The 27,329-nt window shown below is 36.8% G+C and overlaps 2 protein-coding genes across 3 annotated transcripts; both read left to right on the top strand.

The window, feature by feature from the left end:
• Positions 1-1,054: 1,054 nt before the first annotated feature.
• Positions 1,055-14,954, top strand: LOC113670443 (uncharacterized). Of its 2 annotated transcripts, XR_016182594.1 has the most exons (22): positions 1,062-1,232; positions 1,976-2,118; positions 2,613-2,756; positions 3,071-3,179; positions 3,709-3,894; positions 4,473-4,595; positions 5,253-5,375; positions 5,812-5,934; positions 6,160-6,279; positions 7,305-7,439; positions 8,364-8,564; positions 8,905-9,099; positions 9,405-9,647; positions 9,827-10,063; positions 10,706-10,894; positions 11,816-11,908; positions 12,224-12,376; positions 12,633-12,809; positions 13,235-13,372; positions 13,859-14,047; positions 14,305-14,385; positions 14,787-14,954. XR_016182594.1 is itself a non-coding variant. In XM_027186586.2 (21 exons), exons 1-21 carry the CDS (start codon positions 1,169-1,171, stop codon positions 14,792-14,794), a joined length of 3,093 nt encoding a protein of 1,030 aa, XP_027042387.2. In that variant the 5' UTR covers positions 1,055-1,168; the 3' UTR covers positions 14,795-14,954. The 2 variants fall into 2 exon arrangements, 1 of the variants encoding a protein (XP_027042387.2); XM_027186586.2 differs by lacking the exon at positions 14,305-14,385 and having other exon boundaries at positions 1,055-1,232.
• A 4,286-nt stretch (positions 14,955-19,240) lies between these two features.
• Positions 19,241-26,527, top strand: LOC149035123 (uncharacterized). The gene is made up of 8 exons (XM_089192474.1): positions 19,241-19,267; positions 20,158-20,536; positions 20,658-20,816; positions 22,381-22,521; positions 23,154-23,321; positions 24,131-24,154; positions 24,602-25,260; positions 25,760-26,527. The coding sequence occupies exons 1-8, from the start codon at positions 19,241-19,243 to the stop codon at positions 25,937-25,939; spliced, it is 1,737 nt and encodes a 578-aa protein (XP_089048600.1). The 3' UTR covers positions 25,940-26,527.
• The last annotated feature ends 802 nt before the right edge of the window (positions 26,528-27,329 follow it).

Genomic DNA, 27,329 nt, shown 5'->3' with positions numbered 1-27,329 from the left:
AACATCGTCAACAAAAACATTAACGGAGACCACAATGACACAACCTCTCTAATTTTCTAACGCAGACAAAACAGGGAGAAATTTTTTCATTTGGCAATCTACGTCTTAAATGATTTGTTACAACTATGTGTAGACGTCTAGTTTGATGAAGCTTTTCATCTGACGATAAGAGATGTATTAAACCAATTTAAATCCTATTTTATACTTGACGGATCTTTAGTTAAATAATGTTTATCTTTGGAATTCGTCAGTAACTTGCTAAGTAGATTATTCATTATGAAGGCAATCATCCCTGGTGGATAGATGAAAGGTGGGCACAGTTTTGAGAACCATTATCGGCAGTGTTTGTACGTCATTAATTATTACTGTCAAAAATCTGAACTTATTGACTGTATAATCTACAGTTATGCAGTTAAGACAACTTAAAAGATAACATCTACTCAAATTTAATTAAAACAACTGGCAACACAGAACTGAAGAGTCACTAGCTTCTAGTCAATCAGTATACAGCGCTAGAAGAAGACCTCAGTCGTTCATTAAAACTGCACACTGCCTTTCAACTCCATGGAATCAGCTGTGGTAATAAAATTGCCTTTTTTTTTGTTGTTGCTAGTTTTGTAACCACAGCTAAAACTGCTTCTAATTCGGCTCATTTTTCAATTTTGTTTTAAACTGTAATATTCAAATTGAGGAAACGATAAATATCATGACTTCTCCATTAAAATGAAGCAATCAGCAAAAGCGACTATAGAATTCATTTACTCTCTTCCATTACATTTATGGATATATCAAACAATCAGTCCATCACTAAGCGAGATTCTTCCTTCCCAACAATAATAAGTGATTTGCAATAAACATAACATGTGTTTATTCTTCATGAAGTAAGTTTTTGCTTTGATTTTCGATTTATTTTTCGGTTATCTCACCTCAGTAGAGTCATGTGTAACTTTCGACGTGATGGTTCTTCCAAATGCATCTATTGTATGCAGTCGGTTTTCGTCGCGCAAATTAATTACGAATGCGTTTATTTAAACACCTGGACGACTGATTGAATAGGTTGTATTTCCTCAAAGAATAATAATCTTAGTCAGTTGCTGCCTCGATCCTTAACTTGTTCCCATTCGTTGACACTAAAGTTCATTCCTAATTTTCAACGAACACCGAGAAAATGAGAGTTTATCCTTCATTGCTAGTACTCGTAGTTGTTTTTACGGGAGAGTTTGGCAGAGGAGGTAAGTATATAAGTTTCAGTTATTGCAGAGATATGGAAAAAAAATATGATTTTGGTCGTGGCTCCGTCATGTAGTTTTCCCTTGTAGGGAAACTTATCTAATACTTAAGATTGCTATTCGAGTACTTGTCTCCAGTGAATTTGAATATGACATGAATGATTTAAATAAGAGAAAGGTTTAACTAAAAAAAAAGAGAAACTTCGGACATATCTTAAGCCCTCGGGAATAGAAATTTGAGAATAAACATGTTTCTTATGAATTCATAAGGTCTAAATTTAGAGTAACATTTATCTAAAAAGAAAGATCGTAAAGTAGAAGCGACTTATGTGAAGCAACCCAGCCTACAAGGGCAGCGCATAAATGGAGCTTTGTTGTGGGTGTGTTCTTGTTCGTTATTCAGAATTTCAATAATTTCGTGTTTATGAAGGAATAATTATTCTTATTTGAGAAAGTCATGTCCTTCAAACTAAGACCTACTCATTTTCAACGGAGTGGTCAAGCGGCAAAATTCAAAGATAAGATTTTGCTCCCTTCCAAAATTTCACTGCTGTAAAAATGATATAAACAACTGAAAACTCCAATCTTTTTTTGTTCTTTTTCCCATTAGATTTGACTATGCATTCATAATGGGGTGTTTTAAGTTCATAACTTTAGTCAACTGAACATATCATAAAGCCAAATTATCAAAACTGAGTCTTTATGCAATGATTACGTTTCTATAACACTATATTTTTTAATTTTAGAATGTACAAAGCCTTTTATTTCTACAAGCACAGTTACAGCTTCATCTCAGCTTTCTCCACAATATTCCCCTGAGCATGCAGCTTTGTCTTCTCAAACAGCATGGTGTCCAAAACAAAACTTTACTGACGAAGAATACCTTCAGGTTTGTGTTTATTTTCCATCGCTAAAGTAAAACTGTTGCTTTTAAATTTTCAAAATACTAAAGGTTATAACTGAGAGTAAATTCAAAACAAAGTTTTACCGCAAGTTTTCATTCTGACAATGAGACTTCTATGATTCGGCTAACTGATAACCAAACATCGAATGAATAGACAGTCATAGACAGTCATTTCTATAACATTTAACTTGTTTCTTCTATTGAGTTAAGCAACTGATTTAACACGGAATTTTAATTTTTCTTTAATTATTAATTAAACAAGTGAATCTTAACCTTTTCACTGCCAAGATCTCAATAGTAACTCTCCTTATCCTCTGCCATACAACTCTAATGATGTTAATTTTAAGATTTTGGAATAGGATCGACTAATATGCTCTTAATTGATATTTTTCTATATTCTCGTCACTTGTCTGCTTGATATTTAGCCGTTTGTACGGCTAAAGGTCAAAGAAACTAATTAACGATAATTTACGCTTCAGGTTGATTTTGGTGGGCGGAAAGTTGTGAAGAAAATTAAAATTGCCGGTGAGGCAAACCCCCCTGTTAACGAGACTGCCAGGAGAGTAACTAAGTACCTCATTCAAGTCAGTGCCGACGGAGCTACATATGAAGACTTTGATGCGGTGAGAGGGACAAATTTCACAGTACTTCTGAAATGGGGAAACGGTTATGATCATTTGCCAAGTTTAAATTACGTCCTCTTGTTAGTTATACATTAACGGTGGACTTGGATATGGGAGAGAATCTAATGATAACAACTGGATAAACATTAGAATTAATTCACATTTGAACGTGTGTGTCTTAATTGTCACAAAACAAAGAATTTGATCTTAAATTCGAAAGAAATTACTTCTAATAGAAGTAATGATTGTTACTAGCATTTAAAAGTACCGTTTAGTTCATTTTATCTTGTTTTGGTACAATCATATTTTCCCAGGTTTCAAAACCAATGGCTGAAATGGAAATAAGAACCCAGTACATCCGTCTGAAGCCTCTGGAATTCCATAAATTTCCTTGCATGAGGCTTGAAATTTACGGATGTAAAGGTGAGATGGCAATATCTGTTAGGAGTTCACAGTGACTGTACAACTCAAAGGATTCCTTCTTTTTAACATTGCTTGGAAAAAGTACGAGTTAAGTAAGTGTGAAGTGAAGTAACGTTATTCGTTGCTTAGCTCATCTATCATCTACTATAATATCTCTTGGAATTTAAAAAGAAAGCAAAATTTTAAAAACAAACAACCAAAAAACATCAGGAAAAACATGAAAAGAAATGAAACAAAAACTGGAGGCAGAACAAACGCATAAACAAGATGAACTAAAAAAGAAAAAGACAGAAAGCTAAGACTACAACAAAATAAGACCAAACAAGACAAAACAAAAGAGAGAAGGCAAAACAAAAGAAAAAAGACAAAAGCGAAAGGAAAAAAAAATATGAAAGCAGAGGCAGAACATCACATATAAAATAAAGTGAAGAAGGTGTTTCCCCTGGATGTAGAAATTAAAGGAATCTCGCTTCTCATCCATCCATTCCCTTTTGTTCTAATTCATTTATTCTTCACCATTACTGTACAGCAAAGAATCCTGAACTGTGCAGTGAAAACAACGGGGGCTGCTCTCAGATATGTGAACAACGTTCCAAGTATTGTATTTTTGGTAAATGCTACTTTAACTGTCATATCGACTTCTTGTGTACACGATGGGTGGAATGCAAGTGTCAGTCTGGATACAAACTGCTGGCAAACGGGAAGAATTGTGCTGGTAAATTGAATTATTTTGCTCGTATTTATTGACATCTTTTCAGGGATTGCCTGTTCAAGTTTGTTCTTTTCTTTTCTACGGTAGTTTGTTAATGGAATTTTTTAGCCCTTGATATTCAATCCAAATCAAGGAATCCCCAAATTGTAGCCAATCGAATGAAAGACTTTTAACAAATTTTCGCGTAGTCGTTGGTTTGAGGCAAACTAGAACACCTGATGCTTGAAAACAACGACAAAGGTGACGGTGAATGGTCAAGTAGCAACTATCGCTCCTTTTTGCTGCTTGATATTTTCTAAATTTAATCTCGATCTGCTGAAATTTTCTGTAAATATCTCTTTGAGTTGTGTAAGGTTTTCTCGGCTCATTCGTATGAATACATATGAAATAAAAAATGAAATAAAGTCTTTGAACAATCCGTTCTTTCAATCATTATAAGCTTTTGGGAAGCTTAAGTTTGAGTTTGCATACTTACTTCGTTACTTTGGTTGATCAGTTTTGACCAACAGATTAATTAAATTTTGCATTCAATTTTCACCAATGTGTGATATACAATGCTTTCTTGTTCAAATTGATAACAGATATAAACGAGTGTGAAACCAACAATGGCAACTGCGACCAGATTTGTAAAAATTCTAAAGGAAGTTATCAGTGCAAGTGCCGCAGTGGGTTCCTTCTTGACAGCGACAAGCACAAATGCAATGGTAACCATGAAAAAAAAAATTGCCTCAATATCTTTATTTAGAACTAAATACGTTTATTGGTAAAAAAAAAAAAAAAAATAGGAATCTGGGCGACCAAAGCCTTACAGTATCATTACCCAATGAGAAATCAAAATTAAAATAAGCAATCTGCTATAAAAACGGACAACGCAAACGATCAATTAAGGATTTTTTTTTTGTTTTGCATCTTATTGGTTTGGAGGATGATTCGAGATTTCTGGACCAACTACAGAGCAAAGTCGAATGAAAGCAAAGCAATCTCGGATTGATCTTGACACTCCATTGTACATTGCTCTATGTACTTGCGGACTGAAATTTTTCTTCAAGATTCAAACTTCTTGAGGCCTGCATTAAATTTTCATCCATTATTTAAGGTTTACAAAAATAAATAAGTTTGTTTTCGAATGCCAAATGAATAAAAAAATTAATGAATAGTGTGAGCGAGTGAGTGAAGAGTGAATGAGAGAAAGATGGTGTGAACGTAATTGAGTATGTGAGCCAGGCGGGGATTTCATTTTTGAGTGAGTCCATAAACTAAGTTTATAAAATTACGTTCAAGCGTTCTGGATGCTCCTAAGATAGCAATGTTGAGATCACTATGTGTACAACTCTGATTCGTTACGTGCTGTCCTATTTCAGACATAAACGAATGCAACAACAACAATGGCGGCTGTAATCAGCTTTGCAGAAATAGTTTTGGGAGTTATCATTGTGAGTGCTCCGTGGGATACAAGCTTTCACAGGATAACCATACTTGCGTTGGTAAGAGTCTTAGATAATGATTTTTATTATAAAGATTTCTAATCCCTTTCCCAAAATTAAGCTAAACCTTTGAGTTTATAAAGACTTCGCTCCCCGGCTTGCTTTAAGTTCCTCGTGCAAACGTTATACATGTTTTTATTTTTAATAGGTACGATTAAGCGATTCCTTTTTAAGGACCAGACATTATCCATGTACGATGTACGATGGGGGGGGGGGGGGGGAAGGGAGGGAGGGGTTAAAGGTTATCTGGGAGTGTTTCTCAAGGGGAAAGAAGGGAGGATAAGCTGTCGCAGACAGAACATGAAGGGAAACTATAGAAAGTTGGCTGCCAATTCGATCACGTAAATTTTATCGTGACATAACCATTATTCCCCCCTCCCACCTCAGCCGATAAAGAATGACCACTATCTATGGTTTTCTTATCGCTCTGTATTAGATATCGATGAATGTGCAGTTGATAATGGCGGGTGTAGTTATGGATGCCAGAATCTTCAAGGACGCTACATCTGCACCTGCCCTATCGGATTTGAGTTGGATCGAACGCAAAAGAACTGCAAAGGTATTTAGTTTTTTCCCTTCATAAATATACAGGTCAGCCCAAAATTCCAAAAGAATGTTCGGTATTTAATTTGAAAAGCATGTTATTTACTTGCTTTACGGCTCGTGATTTAAAAGCTTTACTCGCGCTCTCCCAACATTCTGCGTGGCTTTATCGCGTAATAAAACCCAAGAAAACATTTTCTTTTTTATTTATAATTGTCATGGTTTTGTTGATCTTCCATAGATTCAAATGAATGCTTGCTGGCCAATGGTGGCTGCGAGACTAACTGCCACAATACCAATGGAAGCTATTACTGCTCGTGTAACAATGGCTTTGAGTTATACGATACATTCAAATGTAGAGGTAAAATATGAGGAATATATTGTAGTGTGTGGCATTAAGTATGGGATCAGTTACCTATGCATAAATTGGTAAAATTTATTCCCAAACGGAAGCTGCTGTTCCGATTAAAAAACAGTAAATGAATAAATAAATAAATTAAAGAGAGCCTTGTCCATCTTGATCCAACCGCTGAGTCCTCGAGCTGCCTTAACTCGCTAGTAATCTCTTGAGGCCCGTTTATTTAAAGTTTAGGGCGTGAAAAAGCACCTAATACAGGCGCCAATGCGACTAAATTTTTACTGTGAGGACCAAATCCTGAAAACTAGTCGCCAAATTGACTCGACTAGAATGCTTCATCATAGCCATACCTAAAGATGCAGTGAATTAAAAAGTTTTGCAAAGAAAAATCCGCGGCAAACTTTTTCGCTAAGTTCGCTTCCAAAATGCGGCACATGTATCTCGATCGATAACTCGACGCCATCTTGGATTTAGGTGAGTTTGAAAGTTGTGTATCATCCATCTTAGTATCCAATTTGAAGAACTTTGCAGACCTTAATTTTGGAGGGTCTATTTAGAACGCTGACAGCGTAAAAAAAATGTTTTTTTGTCTTAAAGAAAGGCGACCAACTTTTTTTGAATTGGCTACCACTTTGAACAATTTAGGAGCCAAGTGGCTATCAGAAAAAAAAAAAAATTAATTGCACGCCATGAAGTCTCGGTCACTAAACGGGCCCTAAACCATACTTTAAAATTTAAATCTTAAGATTAGGGTTGTGGGACCCTACCCAGTCAATTAGTTACTTTAGCTGATAGCTTTATCATAGAATTTTGAAAACTTTTGAAACTACCATATTGCAAGAATACAGAACTTACAGCTTTAATGTTTTGTTACTGGAACCTTCGAGACACGACCTATAGCTCCTCTGAGGATCAATTTTTTCTTGATAGTGAGACTTTTGGAATGTACCTCTCCTATATTCGAACAAAAATATTTATTCCCCTCTTTCCTTATTTTAATTAAATTTTAATGGGTTATGTCTTTACAGACATTGACGAATGCTCTCGAAATACTGACAACTGTAACGAGACCTCTACAAGCTGCCAAAATTTCCAAGGAGGATACGAGTGTCCCTGCAAGAGTGGCTTCAAACACAAACAGGGAGACTCATACAATTGTGACTGTAAGTACCATATCAGTGATGGTCCTGTTGGATTGATTTTTCTATTAAGTGTCGAATGTAATTTAGAATTCAATTGAATGTCCTAATTTTGCTACGTTATTGGCTCAAAGCAACAAAGGCAACGCATGTCACCTTCTCGACCAAAAAGGTACAATACTTGAGGACCCGTTCATTGATTTGAGAACTTTCATCTACCTGCTCTTGACCGGCTTAATTATCTAACCACTGAGTTCTCATTGCTTCCTTTCGTAATTTCCTTTGCTCTGACCTGGATTATTTACTTTCGTGTCCTACCTATTGGTTAGTCAATCGAATAGCACCTTTGATCGATGGATCTTCATTATTGACCCCGTTCTACTTGATTCCACGAACAAGATTATCGAAGTATATTTTATGTTCACATTCTACCCTCAGCCAGGGGGACGACAGATTATCTTCATTGTTGGAGTAACCAATACAAGTGGCTTTGATCATTTCCCAGATATGTGAAGTGAATTTTTGCCTTATTATCTCAAATTACTAAATTTATCCTTGATTTCAAGTTAACACTTGAAGGTAATAGCTTGTGATATTATAACTTTCGTCATCTTAGTGATTATAGCATTTCTCGATTGAGTTTCATAAAAGTGAAACCAAAGTGATAACAACGACCATATATAATTGTAGGAGAAAGGAAAATGCCTTTAAGAGCCAGTAGGAACTCAAAGCATAACCAACCAAAATACTCATCAACCTAATAGAGTGGTGTAAATGACGAGTGACGTGTCAGCAGCTGATTGGCGATAACAAACACACCTAAAAAATGTTTACAATTTTACATGTGAGCAGTTACGGCTTTTCCCAGGGCTGGAAATCAAAGTAAAACACCGCAGTTCATGAAATGAAATATTTCCATATATTTTTTTATTTTTTTTACTTTTGAAGTCATCACTTGCCCAGCCCTCTTGGAGTCTATGGGCACATCTGTGAGTCCTAAGCCTCAATGCTTAGTCGTTGGCGGCAGGAAAGTGAATGAGACTTGCAAGTTTAGTTGTAACAATGGATACGAGCTTCCAGATCCGAAGAAGGACATCCTCACCTGTTTGGTAACGGGTTCATGGGATGCACCCATCATAAATTGCCAACGTAAGTCTCGAAGATTAATTGGGAGTGTTTCTTTATATTTCGAAAGGGAACTGAGGTGTGCATGTTATATTTTTAGAATGAAAAATGAATGAAGTCAAATAACTTTGCTATCACTGGCTTTTGCTTTGCTTGTTAGGTTGTTTCTTTCATTTAATTTAGTTTTTTTTGCCGCTGTTTTGATTTTTTTTTAAGCAATGCCAGTAGTAGTAATAGTAGTAGTAGTAGTAGTAGTAGTAGTAGTAATAGTTGTAGTAGTAGTAATAGTTGTAGAAGTAGTTGTAGTGGCAGTAGAAACCCAAGATAATTTACTCTATTGTTTACATATTATCTTTTCTTCCAGGTATAACATGCCCAGCCTTACCTCCTATTCAAAATGGGGACCTACTTCCGGATATTTGCCCAATTTCCGGAAATAGTTTTGGCAGCAGTTGCGTTTACAGTTGCAAATCAGGTTATAAATTGACCGGCGTGGGTACGAAAACGTGCCAAGCGAATGGAGAGTGGGACGACAAAACTACACCGAGTTGTAATAAAGGTAAATGTTTAATCGGCAATGGGGAATGAGGTCAAAATTAGCCGAATTCCGAGGTAGCTATTTATCGATATCCTTGCTAGTCGGTTTGGTGTTTCCATAATTTGTTCCTTTTAATTTGCCTTACTTTTCTATTTGCTTCAATGCGCCTAAGTCACTTGCGCTCAACTCGCCAAAAGATCTTCGATACGCACTGTTTCTTCGCCAATTACTTGCTAAAAAATTTTTCGTTTCCTTGTTTTGTTTGTCTGTTATTACCGCTGCCACTGATTTTGGTGCTTTTGTACGATATGGCTATTTTTCTGCAGATTATCCGAAGCCATGGATCACTTGCCCTACAGATGTCGTTGCTACCCTTGCACCAAACGCTAAGGAACACGATATAACTGGGTTGCTAAGTCAACCACAGTCCAATGTCAAAAATATTCACATGTACCCAGATAAGTACCGCAGCAGCCTGGTGTTCCCGTCAGGCTTAACTGTGCTTACTTACGTCGCTAGTAACGAAATCGGTGAAACAGCGAATTGTACTACAGTTGTGACCATACAAGGTAAAAAAGGCTTCAATTTTAAAATGTTTATTATTATTATTATTATTATTATTATTATTATTATTATATTATTATTATTATTTATTTATTTGGTTTTTTTTTGTGTTTGTGAAACTAACGTTTTGAAGAAAGCCGGAGATTTAAATCCTTAAAGCTTCTTACCTTTTCCTTTTCCTCAGATCAACAAAAACCGACGATTACATACTGCACTGAAAATATATATCAAGCAATATCAGGTTCAGAAGCTTCCGTTACATGGACAGAGCCAAGCTTCACAGACAACGTCGAGGTTGTAAGAGTCACATCGACAAAGAAACCTGGCGACACATTCCAAATTGGATCTCTTACGGTACTTTATGAGGCGTTTGACGCCGCAGGGAATAAAGAGGGCTGCTCTTTCGTAGTGCAACTAACGCGTGAGTCTTTGAAAGCATGATTTTTTCCGTCTTTGTTGGTATTTTTAAATGGTTTTGTTTTTTTTTTCTTTGCAATTATTTAGTAGAGAGACTGCCATCTTGTGTTACTTGTCAAGTTGACAGACAGGCTGTCAAGCATTTTATAACAAACGAAGATCCATTAATTTCAAACATTTATAATTAACGTTCATTAGTAGGAGAAATTTATTTTTTTTTCGCTCTTGATGAAATCCAAACTGGTGCTTTGGTAATAAAGAAAAATTCCTATTCAATTATGAATGAGCCCAGCACATGTCTTACGTTTGGTGAACTGCTAATCTTAAAATCCCTCAAGCTTAGAATGCCTAATATAACTTTAATAGCTGCGTTAATGGGATAGGAGTTCTATAGCCCATTTGACGAGGATCCAAGCAACTGGACGGGCCCGTAAAGTTGTTTTTTTTTCATTCAAGATGGGTGTTTCAAAAGTTTTGAAAATCATTCAATAAAACTATTAGCTAAAGAAAGAAATTGGGCTGGTTAGAGTGATAAACCTGCTTCTCTATTCTTTTAATTTTCAATTTGAAATATGGCTCCGGGGGCCAATAAGTTACCGGGACGATCGAGAAATGGGCCCCAGGTCTAGCTTTTATTCACTTGCAGGGAAGAGGTGCGAAAAACCAAGCGAACAGCCTGACAATGGAGAATTGGTTTGCAATTCAATCGGAGACTTCCTTTACTGTTCAATTAAATGTAACTCTAATAAACAGTTGTTCAAGTACTCTTTTGGCTCAAGTTGCAACCCATCTTCGTTGAAGTGGTCACCAGAGGAGGTTTTAATCGACTGTGTAGGTCAGCATAAAATAACAAAACTTAAATTATTGTACTTGTGATCATGATAACACCTTAAAGTTCTTCGTTAATAGTAAATCTTCCGTCATCCAAGTTTGTGGAAAGAGAGGCGGTATGTACATTTCTGAGGAAAATAATTTTATGACAAGACAGCAAATTATATTGCGGTATAATACATACCCAAACCATCCTATAAGCTCATGAATGAACTTAGGCTGTAATGATGCGGGTACCACGCGTTAGATTACAAATATCCTAAATACACCTTATTCGATGGTTTAGCATGTAATAAGCGCGGATATCTTGCGAGTTGCGGAGTATTGACGGGCAATGAGCAAAATTTCCGTTCGTACTATACTAAAGCTGTCCAATGAGGGTTCATTATTCCACTCTCGTTTCTTTTTCTAGACTTTTGTCTTCTAATTTTCGAAACTTAATGCGGTCTTACCTGAGCATTGTACCGAACGCATAATGCGTGCGTGGAAGAAGAAAACTGCAAAAGGAAACCATTTAAGTGACCACGATGACCAAAAGAGACTTCTTGAGTGGCTCGAATGTCGTTGCTGAAAATAACATGTCCGAAAAATTAAAGAGAAATCAAAGATCGCTTGGATCATTTTTGTCCGTATTTTGACCGATGTGTTATAATTTGGGCGTTCTATGGCCCTAAAGTTGTAAAACGACGTCATAGTGCAAGATTAACTTTTGGTACTCTATTACAACTTTTGTTTATCGGACACCGTCAAATTTAAGTACATTTAGTGTTTTCGTTCGGGAAAAACAACAAAATTTAGGCTTGAGAATTTTTTTTTAACGTTTGTAATAACTTTTCATTTCCTTTTCCTCAAGACCCTTGAGCGAGTTAGCTGTAGATTTACCTCTGTATGTTTGACATTGTGTTGTTATTGTTTGCCTCATCAGACTCTGTCGCCATGCCGGCAAGTGGAGAGTGCCCTCATCCAACAATTCCGCAGCCATCCCTTATTAATTTCAACAATCCAGCAAAGCCATGCGGTATGTCGCTTTAATAATCCCTAAAGTCCTGTTATGCTTTCTGAACGTTTCTGAAAGCACTTTTAAGAATGCTATCTTACACAGAATCGAATCAATTCAGTCTTACTGATTTATTGAATGATGTGTGTCATCTTACCTGGTCTGGAATGTAAGCTGATAGGAATGAGACAAATTGAGTTCCTTCACAAGTCAAAACAGAAATTTAGCCCATTAACGCCTATCATTCACATATGTGTCTCTCCCGGTTTCGTTGCACTGTGACAAGGAACATTATTCCATTCAACCTTGATTTTGTCTTTACTGAATTATTTTCAGTTAAATGTCCTCGAGGGATGAAATTTGATATGACACAGAAAGACTGCCTAGCATGCCCTATTGGTTACACAAGTGAACAAGAATCAAGCCTGAATTGCACCAAGTGTCCAGAGAAAAAAAGCACCAGAAAGGAGGGGTCGAAAACATGCGAAGGTAAGCACTATGCTGTGGGTTAAGGCGCTATTTTTAATGTTGTTCTTTCTTTTTCTTCATTGTCTATTGGTTTGTTTGTTTGTTTTTGCTTCTTTTTCCTTTTCTGGTTGAAATCGTTTTTCCTTAATTGATTACCGATTGACTGAATCACCGATTCATAGACTGAGCTGTAGTTGTTGAGCTGTGAGTATACACAGTCCAAGTTTTCGGTTGGCTATTTATTAATGTTACTTGGAACTTTTGTCTTTCTGTCAAGATCTTTGTGATAAAGGGATGTCATCAGGAGATGGGTTCGATTCTCCTGACAAACATGCGTGTTATTTTTGCAACGTTGGATTCTATCAAGATCAATATGGTGCCACACAGTGTAAGCAATGCCCGAATGGACTCACAACAATTGCGAAGGGATCAACCTCCTTAGATGACTGTGGAAGTAAGAGCAATCATATTATTTAGCTCTGACCCCATTCAGTTGTTTCCTAAGCTAAAATTGTGTTGAAATATGATGTTATTCAGTGAATGACACGGGCATACTCGGAGAAGAAGAACTCCGAGTGCTTCTAATAGGAAACGAACCTTCGACCTTGCGATGAATACTTCGGACGCTCTACTACTGAGCTACAGAGGGCTCGTTGCAGGCTGTTTACTGCCAGAAGAGGAACGTTTTTGCTATCACTGCTTTTCGTTTAGCTACCTTCTTCACTGCATAAACTCACTTCCGTTTCTTTGTAATTATTTGATTTATTTTTGCCTTTTCTAAAATTAATTTCCCTTTCTTATATCACATGTACGGAATAATCCCAAACTGGTGATATGCTTCATCCTATTCAAATGCTACTGCTTTATTATTGCCTTTAGTAACACCAACAGTTTCTTCCTTTGGACCTCCTTCCATGGTCGTCGATGTGGATGAAAATGGCAGAGTTCAATTTGAGTGTATGGCAGCTGGACCACCAGAACCTACGTTCTTAGTTAAAAAGACAAAGCCAGCACCAGGTTTGTGGCGAGAGTTTGAGTCGAATTATCCTTATAACATATCTGAAAAGCAACCTGGCTCATAAAGAAGAAAGATTGATACTTGCGGGGGCGTAATCAACCAACCGCATTAATATCCACCCAACTGCTGTGAATGACAACCCAAATCAAAACCACGACCATTTTAATAGAATTTTCAGTCCAACAAGGCAGCGATGACTGATTAGGAAGTTGATTAGCGTTGAATCCTGTTCGTGAGAAACCAGTTATGAATTATACTTTTAATAAGTGGTCCAAGCGTTAAGTTGCAAAGTACGGGGAACGATGTTTGGCGAGAGTAAACGAACCACAGGGGTCTCCTAAAGAGTAACCGAGAGGAACTGTATTGGGAGTGGAAGTGACTGGTTCCTCTTCTTCTTTTGATAGCGCGGCTTTTAGCTTTATTAAAGTTCTGCTGCGAAATTTTTTAAAAGAATTTAATTGTGCTGTAATACTGCTTTTTTTCAGACGGTTTCGGAGGACCTGTTAGGATAGAGTACATCAGGTCAGGTAGTGCAGTGACTGGTGTACGCTACATAATTCTCAGTGCGACAGAACATGACGCAGGACTATACTTTTGCACCGCCACCAACAAGTTTGGATCGGATACGAAGCAACTCACTTTGAATGTCCAAATTTCCGGAGGAAGTGGGTCAGGTAATAGAAGTTCAGATGAAAGATCACGGCATAAGAGCTGCAAAACTTTGATGTTATTATTATTATTATTATTATTATTATTTTTAATATTATTAATACTATTATTATTGTTATTATTAATTTATTTAGTTGTTTAGTTTTTAGTTTGTTTGATTAGTTATTGTTTATTTTTTTATGCTGAAACCTTGAAAAATAAGAAGAAAATGACCATTTTAAACTATCCAAGATTTAAAAACCAGGTTTAAGTTTATGTTTAGATACATCGTAGACAAGGATCTTCCTCGGACTGAACATAAACAAGCTTTGGTCTTTCAGGCCAAACCCTGAAAAACTCTGAGGTAAAAGTGCCTAAGATGTGAAATCCGCTTATTAAAAGTGTAGAAGAACTGTAAAAACTGTAAGATTTCGGCCTTCGTCATGCATCTGGAAAATGTGAAACACCAAAAATTCTGCATACTGCCTTTTTTGTCGACCGTTTGGTCACCGGAAGTTGTTTGATGAATTTAGATCGATAAGAGCCCTAAAAACCAGCTTTCATAACCTGAATTCAGAGAAGCGCAAGAATTGGAACAACAGCACACATCCATACCTTACACATCCTTGGCTGATTGGTAAATCATAATGTAATACATGCCGGCATAGAGATGCATCATATACATTGTATACTCTGTAGCTTCCTTTAGTTGACAAATGTGGTATTCATTGATAGGTTAATCTTTTTTTCCTTTCTCTCCTCAAGGAGCTTGATGCCTTGAAAGAAATATCGTTACGTTATGCTTCAGTACCAAACGATTGAGTAGAGTGACACAAGGATTCCTTCTTTTTCACTGAATCAATTGATATGATTATCGTGTGTATTGTGACAAATCAAGGATTACCTAACAAAATAAAATTAGATAAAGCGGGATTAGCAATGTGTTTTTTTTCAAATTAATGATGGAAAGGAGAAAGGAGAAATTGTGTGATTGTATTTTGGGGATGTTTTATTTGAGTCTTAAAACCGGAAAAACTTACTCTTCTGCGCCACAAATCTATCAAACTTTCTTTGATGGCACAAAAAAAAAAAAAAAAAAAACTCGCCAAAACCAGTTGGCTTATATTTATTTAACAAAAGTATGTCGTTTATACTAATTAAGAGCATTGTAGTGCAGATACTACGGTTACTCACATTCAGTTTTATCCGCAAGGGGCAGCGCAAAATTAAAGACCTTGACCGTGAGTCCAGCACAACTGGATTATGCCCAATTGATGCTGTGACAGTTGTTGGGAAGCGTACCTTTTCGTTAAGGGTGCAAAGTGCAAAAAGGGAGGGTATATTTTTCTATTGTTATCTGCTCATAAGCTCGCGGTAATTACGCTAAGCGGTGTTTACTCTGCGAGTGAGACTTCAAAAACAGTCAACTTTTTGCTCTCCCAGATAGATGGTCAGTCGAAAAGATCGAGTCCTGCCGCAATTGTACGGTAAATCACCTTGGATGTACGGCCAAATACAACTCCTATGCCCCCACCCAGAAAGTTTTATCGCTGCATAACTTAATTGACCACTTATCTTCATTTCTACTCTTTCGAAGCTTTTGTTGCTCGGAAAAATTAACAGACCTAGTTGCCTTGTTTCCCTATTGTTATCTGCTTATAAGCCCGCAGTAATTACGCTAGGCGGTTGTTACTCTTAAAGATGAGATTTCAAAAACGGTTTAAGGTGGCTCGAAACAGTTTTTTTTGTCTATTAAGTGTATTTAGGACCAACACAAAGCAAATAGCAACACAAAGGGCTTTTAGAGAAAGGCCCACGAACGGTAAATTGTGTTTCAGTTTTTCATACAGTCTTAGAATTATGCATTTTACCTGAGAGCCAACTTAAATAAAATTCTGTCAGAAATTTTTTGTGAAAATCCCCGCGTTTTGGAATTCATTCTTAATTTTTTCTCTGTTTACAGAATTTTTAAAAAATCGCTCTCAAGACATTGCAAGCGGAGCGAAGACAACATGCTAAAAGTGAAGAAAAAAAAATTACCGAGCGAAAGCGGAAATAATGCCGCCGAAAGCTTCAAATTTCTAAACATTTTGACACGACAAGGTAGGCAACTGCGCATGCTCAGAGTTTTAACACGAGAGAGAACGCGCAAGACGCGCAGGACATTCTATTTTCGCATTTTCTGTTTAATTCACGTTCTCGGTTATCCTGTACAGATAGTTCAGCTTTATTTCGGCTAGACGTTTCGAATAGCCATTAGCTGAGCAGCTTTTTGTTTTGCTCGATGTGGGAAATCGATCGGTACTTGGATCGCGCAGGGACCCGGAACTAATCGACGTGGCACACGCTCGATCTTCTTAGTCATTACGAGAAGCAGAGGAATCCTCTTTCCCAAGCACATGTTGCATCATTAACTGAAGTTATTACAAACACTGTTACCAAAGGGGTCCCAAAACAAACTTTCACTTTGACGTATTGAAAGAAAAATTGCGGCGATGTGAGGCCGGGAAGATCATTACGTTTTGAAACAATTTACCTGAACTTCTAACTCTTAACTTATTTTCTTTGTAAAGGACATGGTAACTTAAGAACAAAGAAGCGAGCTCGGCCTCATTGCAAAAGAAAAACACAGTCTACTTGGCCGGCGCAAAATCAAGCGTGACACGAAAGCGGTCGCCATCTTTGTTTACATATTTTTTTCATTCGCAAACTTTAAAAGTCCCGCGTGTGATCGTGTGTATTGGAATCCAGTCCTTGCGCGCCAAAAAAAACTATTGCGAGCCACCTTAACTTGCTCTCCCAGATTAATGGTCGGTCAAAAGGATGGAGTCGTGCCGCAGTTGTACAGTGAATTATCTTGGATATATGTCTAAGTGCAACTCCTATACCCCTACTTTTAATGTAGATGTCTAATCCAAAGTTTACCCTGAACGTTTATCGCTGCATAACTTGACCTCTTATCTTCCTTTCTACTTTCTCAGAGGTCTTGTTGCTCGGAAAAATTAACAGACCTATTTGCTTAGTCATTTCTTTTTCTTTGGGCTACTTCATAGACCAATGCGCTCGAGTGATGGCAACAATATTGCACGCAGTGAAATTGAACTGAGATAGACGGTATTTATTAATGATTAAGAGGAAGCAGCTCTTCTTCCGATGATTTTAGATAGTTCGCTGCTATTAAAATCGAAATTTTAGAACGTGTTTAAGGAAAGGGGCTGACGGAAGCTTTTTGTTTTAGATATGGCAAGACTTCCCAGAGCCATTTTTATGAACCACGCGTTTCAATTTGGGAAACAATAACAGGAACACAAAATAAACGAAACACCGGCTTCATCCCGCTGGTTCAGCTGTTATATCCAGCTACATTATCATTGCCATCGCCCAATAGAGAGTTTTCTTTGAACAATAGTCAGTAACCACAACTGTAACATACGTAGCCGCAGTTTCATGAAATGTATACCATGCGGAAAACCTTCTTAATTCGGAGCTCATTTTGCGATCAGGGCAGAATAATTTTTTTTTACTGGAATAAATATGCAATAATGTTAAAATTATTTCAGAGCGAGCGTGAGACACCGTGATAAGCCATATGATTTAGTAGCCTAAAATGGAAGTTTGCAGTTTCCATAGTTAAGATCATGATATGTAAACGCCACGTAACGGAGTTACCCAGCCTTCCTTATAAATGAACGTCGTTCTGGATTTCTTTTAATTGAAGTTTGTAGTCAGTTTTCTCGACGAATAGAACCACACTTATACATGCCTGATTAGACGAGGCTCCTTATTCGCACAGTAATATTAATCATGTCGAATTAAATAAATGGCTGAGGAAACTAATAAACGGGTGAGCAATGCCTGTGCTCTTTCACTTACACTTGATAAAGTTTCATTCTTCGTTATTTGAGCCTTAACATTTTCAGGCGGATTACTTTGATCTAAATGTAAAAACTGAAAAAAAAAAAAAAAAAAAAAAAAGAAGAAGAGAAGCTGCCAACAGGTAATTGTTTGAATAGTACAGCCTTTCCATTGTTAAAGTGGAAATTAAGAAATGATTGACATGTTTTTGAAATGTTTTGGTGGAGCTAAAATTTTTGAGTTGTTCGGGCGTTGCATTCTGCACAAGCTCTTATTTACCATAATGTATACTTCCTTTATTACTTCACATCACGCCGGAATTTTCACTGGAAAAGAAAAAAAAAACAACAACAACAACAACAAGAAGCATTCCAGGCCCCTTAAAATTGGAATAACTTAGTTCTATCTGGTCAGAACAGGAGCAGTGGATTTACCCTTTCAGTCCCAGTAGTGATGTAGACAGAATTTCCCCTTACACTATCAGCACAACAACAAGCAGACAAGTAATGAGACAAAAGAAAAATATCAATTAGGGGATTAATGGCTGATCCAATTGGCAGACAGTAAGGAGAATTATAAACAAGATCTTGGGAATTCAAGAGTTAAAACTGGTTTTTCGTTTGTTTTCTGTTGTCTGTGTCGTTGTATTGTATTTTGACAAAATGGAGCGCATAGTACTTAAAATAGATTTAGGAAGTATTTTTAGATCGAAAAAAACAAACAAACAAAAACAAAAAGGAAAAAACAAAACAAACAAAGAAACAAAAAACTTCCGTCAGCTCTGCTCCTTAAACACCATATAAAATTTCGATTTCAACCTCACTGAAAATTTCGACCGTATCTGCGCTAAATTGGAGTTTAAGGGATATTATGAGGACTGCTGCTTGCATTTTTTTTTTGTTTGCATTTGGTGTTACAAATGCTACTGAAGATCAAGTCACCGATGGTAAGCACATTAATTCTTCAGTATTTAATCATACCTTGAATTCATCTTGGTAAAATATGAGCTGAAGGCAATCAAATGTGTGCACTTAAAAATGTATCTTTCTTGCGGGGATTCCGCTGCGACTGACTAAATGCTTTCCTTTGCGAGAAAGTCAGGTTGTGTACATTTGGCAAAAAAATCAAACAGGGTCGACGGGTGGTTGAGGAAAATTTTGAATAGGATATGAGTCGATTATTATAACTTGATGCTCTAAAAATCAGCTTCCCTCAACTTCTGTCAGATCTGTAATAACACCTAATAAAGCTTCGATTTCAACCTCACTGAACATTTTCCACAGTTTTTTGGGTTAATTGGAATTTACGAGATATTTCAAGGACCGCTATTATCACCATATTTCTATATGCATTTGGCGTTAATAATGCTACTGAAGACCATGTCACCAATGGTAAGCAAATTTCTCCTTAGATATTTAATTATACTTTGAATTAATCCTTGTAAAATATGAAGTGAAGATCCTCAAACGTGGACTCCGCCCCAACTGTTTTAATCCTCTCCCTTGAAAGTGTGTTAGGTTTGTATACATTTGGCAAAAAAAAAAGCAAACAGGGTCGACGGATGAGGTGGGGAAAAATTTTTGAAAAGGATGTGAGTCGATTATCATAGCTTGATACTCTAAAATCATCTTCCCTCAACTTCCGTCAGCTCTGTTCCTTAAACATCCTATAAAATTTCGATTTCAATCCCACTGAAGATTTTCGACTGTTTCTTCTACAGGATATTTTGAGGACCGCTATTTCCACCATATTTCTTTTTACATTCGGTGTTTGTATTCAATTAAGTTTTTGCGTGAGGTCGAATCCCATTTACACATCCACACATCTTTATATCTAAATATTTGTCTATCTGGGTGTTAGATTAAACGTGCATTAATGTTGTGGCGTAAAACATGTAGTATATTGCTACATACACGATTTTATAGATAACTCCCAACGTATTTGTATTCGTTGTTATGATGCAGAAAGAGAGTTAAAGCTCACCTTTATATCATTAAACATGGGACTGAAGGGGAAGGGAAGGTGGATGCCTCCCCTCAAATGTCTTTTGACTCATGTAGTGACCTATCTTGCAAATTCACAATTCACTTACCCAATCCCCAATGCACCATGGCAGATGTAGAAACTTTCTTGTGTGTCGGAGCTTTTCATTCAGTTCTCCTTCAGTGTAGCTTCTTTTAATTTCTGCAATTGAAAGGTAAATAGATCGTTTTGCCTTGTTTGTCTTTTTTCTCTCTTATCGGTCGGCTTCCCGTAAACATTAGTTACGGTCTGCTCCAAGTATTCTTTCTTCGTGGAAAATATTGACTGGAGTGCAGCCAAGGAAAAATGTCGCGAAAAAGAGAAGGGTTCACTTGTCTCTATGGAAACTGAAAAAGAATGGCACTTTGTGAAGAACTTAACCGAAAAGCGAACAAAGGCACGTTGGTTCTTTGGCTTGGAAAGAGTTGATGGATCTTATACGTGGTACTGGTTGAGTGGAAGCATCGCCTGGGTCAACGGGACATCAGCTGGAACATGGCGTTGGAATAAAGAAGAACCAAACAATTTTAGAACAGAAAAATGCGGAGAGATGCTGCAAAACGGAAAGTATAACAACATTCCGTGCCAAGGAAAAAAGTATCAAGGAGATCCAGGATATATATGTGAAAAGCAAGTCAGTAAGTTCGTGATCATACCGACGCGATGGTAACCCAATTAAAAATCTCAGTAAGAAAAAGAAAAGTCGTAAGCGAAATTTGATTTTGATGCGAGTGACTCTTATTCATATTTTCTTCCTAGATTGTTCCACCATATCCAAAAATTCAAACAATAGTGATATTTTCATTGAGAGAACAACAACACCTAGATCAACCCCCCAACCGTTGGTGACAAAGACTACGTCCACTTCATCCCTCAAAACTCCATCGGCGAATACTCAGAATAAGCTGCTCTCAGAAGGTAAGATCTACTTCGACGGAAATTTGACATCTAGTATGAACCTAGTCTATTGCGCAGTTCTTGACGGATATTGCACTTTCAAACTCCCTTCCCCTCCCTGGCCACTATAAGAAAGAGGAAACACTTAATGCAATTATATTATATATTATAAGAGGGAGATGAGAGAGGGGAAAATCCTATGAGCTTTCTGGCAAATACTCTAGCCTTCCCTATTTATGTTTGGCAGTTGCTGTGACCCTTACAATATACCGTATAGGGATCCCACTGTCCTTCAGAAAATATAAATCAGCAATTTGTTGAAGGAAACTTTGATTGAGATATTAAAACAAAATCAGTTGATTATTTTTTTACCTTACGCGTATCGGCACCATGAAAGGTTTCGTATGTACAGGTTAAATCGTGTCTGAGTGTTCTGCTGGCGAATTCCTTCAACATTAACCGTTAAAGTGAAGACTTTTGAGGTGAATGAAGTAGACGATTTTATGAAAGAAAAACAGGAAATATTATTTTTGAAAGATTTCTACCTTTAAATTGAGGGTGTCAGTTCTGTCGAAATGGATCAAAATGCACTTTACCCACTCTATGGAATTATTTGTATAATAAAAATGTAACCACCAAATTCTCCTACGTGCGTGATAAGCAAATGATCGAAGTTATTTGACGCAATACCACTCCAGTTTGCACCTGAACTGAGTAAGGCCGAATGAACTGCACCTAGCGAGTACGATTTAAGAGGTGACAAACCTTATCTGATCCCCTTTTCTTTTAACTGACCAGGATACTCTATTTTAGGGTGATGTGGAAGGTTTTCCACAGTAAAATGTTTGTTGACATTTTGAATATTTACAAGGAAATAAATGGAACGATACGGATGTATGTCATTTATACACTCCAGCTTTTCCTTTTCCTACTTATGGCGTATCATTTGGTTTCGCATTTCTTTCGGACGCGAAGTAACATAAATTACCACAAATATGATAGATTTGGTAAATTTACTATGAAGATGGGGAAAATGAAAATGTAAGGGGGAAATTCGAACTACAGGTTTTTGAAGCGGGAAGAAACATAGGTGGTTTCCTTTTGCTTAGCACTTTGTTTAGAAAAAGCTAAATAAGGCGTTTTTAATTGCTTTTTCTTTACGCAGATAACAGTAATTGCACACATATGTAAAAGGGTTCAGTTACATTTTCAACCGATACAAATTATTAACATTAGGAACAGAAAAATAAAAGCGTCGAATGCACAATTTCACGTTTTGAATTTGATGGCCACAAATTTATCAACACATTTGCCGAATTCGTTTGCTCTGCCAAGAGCCTTATTTGGACCTCACTATACTGTTTTGTTAGGCCCATGCTGAAAACGCTCAGGTGACTGTAACTTGGCATTGTTTTCGATCCCTTCCCCAAATCCTGAAGCATGTTCAGGTATTCCGGTACAAGTCACTCGATGACGTCATTAGAACATCGTGAGCATTTAAGTGAAATAAATTGAGGTATTTAATAAGTTCATGGGTGGTACTGGAAGTAATGATTTTTATAATCAATCTTCTCGATTGCTTCAGGGTCGTCTCGGAGGCCACAATCACCTGAAAGTACTCCTTTTAAAGAATCAACAACAAAGGTGGAAAAACCCAACACCCAACCAGCAAATACAACATTTTTTACACTTCAAAACCGACACACATTTAAATCCCCAACACAAGGTACAATATAACGATGTTGACGTCGTCTATGTCTATTATTATAAACGTCTGTATGCTCCTGACTGTTTTTAGGCATATCTTAATTAATCTTCATTTCATTGCCATTGCATTTCATTTCCTCACTTCGAATATACCGATTACAGCATACGCTTCTGGGGAATAAAATCTGACATTGCTCTCTTTATTCACCTAGCACAAAATTTAATGTTATCATGAATGACATCTCCTTATTCTCCAAAACCTATGTTGTAAATCAGCAATAAATTTTATTATGACAGTGTGAGGCGTATCACATGCTCAGTATATTAACTTCTTCCACGTGTTGACTAAGGAAACAGAGGATATCGATTTTAGAAAAAGACGAGAGTGACAAAGCTGAAGATCTTAATAAAATTGTTTCGGGCTGGGAGGAGTAGAAATGTAACTCGTGAGTTTACAGAATATCTGACCTTTAATATTCCTTGATCAATCACAGTTCGTTAAAAGCAACATTGTATTTCACTTGGGTATTAAAGTATTTTTAAGAACCTTTTATTTTCCGTTAATGTTTATTGGAACCTTTTTCGGTTCAATCAGCCTTTGCCTCTGAGAAAATGATAAGATGAATATTTTTCCTTTTTTTTCTCGTTCAGGGACTACGTTTAAGAATACCGTTGGGGAATCTTCTCCACAAAATGGTTCAACACGCGGGCTAAACCTGGTGTTGATCGTCATAGTGCTTCTGGCCATTTTTATCCTGGCAATTGCAGTCGTATTCGGAATATCATTTTTTCGGCGACACCAAGTTCATAAGAACCAAGGCAAGTTTATTGCATTATTTGCCTATTTGCTTATCTTTTTGTCTTCTTGAAATAAGATAAGCCGATTAAATATCTAAGGACGGAGCGGAAGTATTTTCTTGTCTGGTATAGTACACTTCTTAGCTGATGTCAAGTCTTTGGCTTCTTCACAAGACTAGTTCTTCCATTAAATGGCATATTTTTCATGACAGAATGCATCAATGCATCCTCATTACACTCGTTCATTATCTATATCCCCTCCCCTACAGATTTCAGTTTTCAAAAACGGCATAATAGAATGTGCCACTGTCTTGCATTTCGCACGTTCGTTCAGTTTTCTTCAAATGTTATTTGACTGTACTTTGATCCTTTATGTTTAGGGTGAATACTTCGACAAGCATTTTATGGTGCTTTTGGTCATAGATAACCAACCGAGCTTTTTTAATACCTCCAATTTTCTACTCAATTTCAGTGAATATGTTAAAATTTGAATAAATATATGTCATTAACATATTTGGAAAAAATCTTCCCGAGAAAGTGGTAAAAGTATCTAAGGGGGAACAAAACCCCTTACTTCCAATTGGAAAATAGGATCCCGTCCCCTCCCTGTTTGCTTTGGGAGGGGAGGGTGCGTAGTTTGTAGATCGGAGGGTTGTTTATATCTTATATTCGCTTGTTATTAACATGTACGTTCTTCCTTTTCTTTTTTTCTCTTTTTTTTAACGGCGACAACGTTATTGGTGTGTTTTAACATGAAAACAACATTACGGCAAGTAGTATACATTAGTGTTCGTTGTTTTTAATGAAGTAATCAAATCTCATTTCTCCAGATTTTAAACGCGGAAAGTCAAGAGGTTTGTTAATAAATCATCCGGAAAATTAAGTGTCCATCACAAACTTTTAAGTGATGGCAGAAAATTTTGGCTTTGATTTAAAGCTGCTCTGGATTTTAAGATTATCATTAAAATGAAACAAATGTATCCACGAGGCTTCTCTTTCAGTGGCAGTTATCAAGTGATAATAATTATCATTTTTGTTGTCCAGACAATTATAGATTTTTTTCCTTCTAAACTCATTTGTGCCGAAAAAATTTTAACCTTTTCTCCATGGAAAATTTGAGTGTTATTTCCATTTGATGCATCCTATTTACTTTAAAGTGTGCATGTGACTTACATTCTAACAAGTATGCTACGTCTTTTCTGAAATTTACGTTCGAGGGCAGAATATGACTCTACACTCAAACAGAAGTGAAAAAATTTGAGATTTATGAATATATTCTAATATATCTTAATTCCGCTAAGCGAGAGGAGATATCGTTTTGCCTTACAGATCACCTTCAGATCACCTTCGCGATCGGGTCACTTGCACTTACGAGGTGCCCCCGAGTTCCGAACTGCAATCGATCGATCCTGTGCTTGGCCAACAAATACAGAGTTCCGCCGAGGTTACTGTTCACCTAACCCTTTCACAAACCGAATCTGGGCCGATCACCCATGATCCAGCGAGCGACTGCAAAAAAGAGTGCGAGCAAGATCACCTAGACGAGACTAATCGAAAGTCATGGTCAATGAGCGAGGGATGTTCAGATATTCAGGATAAAGCACGAGAAAACGCAGTGTTGCTGAGTGGTGAGAAAGGAATACAGCAGCCACTTGCTTTGTGCGATAAAAAAGAAGAAGGAAAAGATTACGTATACGCTGTGGTTCATAAAGAAAGAAAAGGCGGAGCCAGTTCTGGAGCAAGCACTCTCGAAAAATCATCGGACCGCCCTCAGGAAGGAACATGGTTACCTGTGAACCGGAGGTCCTGTGTCGATTGTAATGATCGTTCGTCGCATCCAACTGATTTAGGACTCGACAAAAACACAGAGGCTGCAGAGAGCGAGACACCTCAGGCTGGCGGGAACAGTGAATATTTGTACGCAGCTGTTGACAAGACGAAAAAGAAGAAACCGCCACAGGTAATAAATTTCACAAATCCTGAGAACTTTCTTCCTTTTATTATTATTATTATTATTATTATTATTATAATTATTATAATTATAGTTATTATAATTATTTTTTTATCATTATTATTATTTTTCATTAACATCTTTTTTTGCTTCCGTGCTGTTTAATTTAGGGAAAAAATCTTGATACATTCACCCCTTCGATCCAAAAATAAACCGATGGCAATCAAGCGTGCAGCTGAAATACGGCAGCTGGACTTGCTTTTAAGTATCTAAAGGTTCCTCTAAAAACTACATGGGTATAGCAAAATTAACAGGCAAACGAACAAAAATAAGACCAAAAACAAATCACAGCAAAAGGGCAAGACTGATCTTGTCAGCTTATCATATTCGTTTGGTTTTTTTTTTTTTTTCTCATTTTTTCCTCATTAGCTACTATGTTGCTAATATTATTCGGTGTCGCTGGTTTCATGAATTGACTATAAGATATCATTCACTTTTTATGATCTAGAAGCCCCCTCCATACCGTGGTCTTGTGTACGCTGATCTGGTCCATTCCCGAGAAAGTAGCGCAAAGCTCGTCAAAGAACAGACCCAAACCGTGTACGCCCAAATCGATCATGCCAAGACAGCAAGCGTGATGATATCGCAGCACAATCTGGAGGGAAAAAAGAAAGGCGAACATCAGTGAACTCTCTTCGTTTCCAATACTAAAAATAATTTCACGAAGAACATAAAAATTAACTTAAACCTTAAAGAGAAATGATTAAAATTGTCGTGGAAAACAATTATAGTTAATCATATGTCTTGCCATTACGGACTATTTTGGTAGAAATGATGGTAAACATCATCCATTATCTATAGTACCATTTAATACTTGCTGTTAGAGAACTATTAAAGTATATGTATACACGTAAGTGTCTTGCATGTTCCCCAACCACCATTACAAGTTATCCTTTAGGATCAGTCTAACTAACGACTTTTACAAGGGTAAAATATTGTAACAATAAGTAATGTTGTGTACCAGAATACTTAAAATGATTTACTTTAAGGTACATAAAAAACCGAACAAAAAAAAACAGTGTTACTTACAAGGGATAAGTATGTATGGCGACTAGTTGGAAATCAGCATACTGCGCTCGGGCGTACTGAAGGAAAACCTTCCGAAGGTTCAAAGCACTTTGAACTTGGAATTTAGCTCCATGTAACTGAGAGGCTTTATCTTTGTACAGTTGAACTATCGAGTGAATTCAAGAGATTATAATAGCTTGGTAAAGTATGAAAATTTTAAAATACCCCTAATTTATTTTCCCTTTTATAATTAAGTTATGAATTCCAAAGGTCTGACGAAGTTTAATTAAACTTCAGCGTTAGCGTAGTACTTGTTTGTATTTTCAAATATTATGGTATGGTGTATCATAAAATAAAACACGGCAAATAAATGAACAATTTTATTTAATCAATGGGAAATATTTGATAACGTGATTAGATTGTTCGCGTTACATATTATTCCTACTAATGAAAATGACACAACAATCTGCCAGTAAATTCTGGACGGAAAGGTACTCCGACAATGTTTTATTTTGTTTGTATTGTGTGAATTATGTTATGTCTCAATCACTAAGCTTTGGAATTCAAGCGATCACTTATCTTCCAAACTGATTATTCGTGCAAAGAATATCAGTAACACCGGCTTAACTATCACAGCAGTCAAACGTCGGGCATGCGTAAGGGGATCAATTTTCGCCGGCCGCGTGCCAATTTCCCGCTCAAAATATCGAAGGAAAACTTTAAAAGGACAGCTGCTATCCTGGAAAATAGGCGAAAGAATATTGAAACATTCAGAGGAATCTTCTAACAGACTAAAAATATAGCCGTTAAGCGCAAAAATTGGCAAATTTTAAACGTTGGCGATAAAAGAACCTTCACCGTATAAATTTTTCATCTTATCATGATAAGGAAGAAAGTGATACATTAGCCGTAAAATGGCCAAATTTTTTAATGTTAGTCGAAAAAGCCAGCAACTCACTGATACTCCTTTAAAAGGAAAAACAAAAGTATGGTAAGGAAAACTCCACTTT

The sequence above is a fragment of the Pocillopora damicornis genome, chromosome 13, assembly GCF_964200805.1.
Source record: "Pocillopora damicornis chromosome 13, jaPocDami1.2, whole genome shotgun sequence".
NCBI classification, from domain to species: Eukaryota; Metazoa; Cnidaria; class Anthozoa; order Scleractinia; family Pocilloporidae; genus Pocillopora; species Pocillopora damicornis.
The sequence above is the reverse complement of the archived record's forward strand: the minus strand, read 5'-3'. Positions and strand labels throughout refer to the sequence as shown.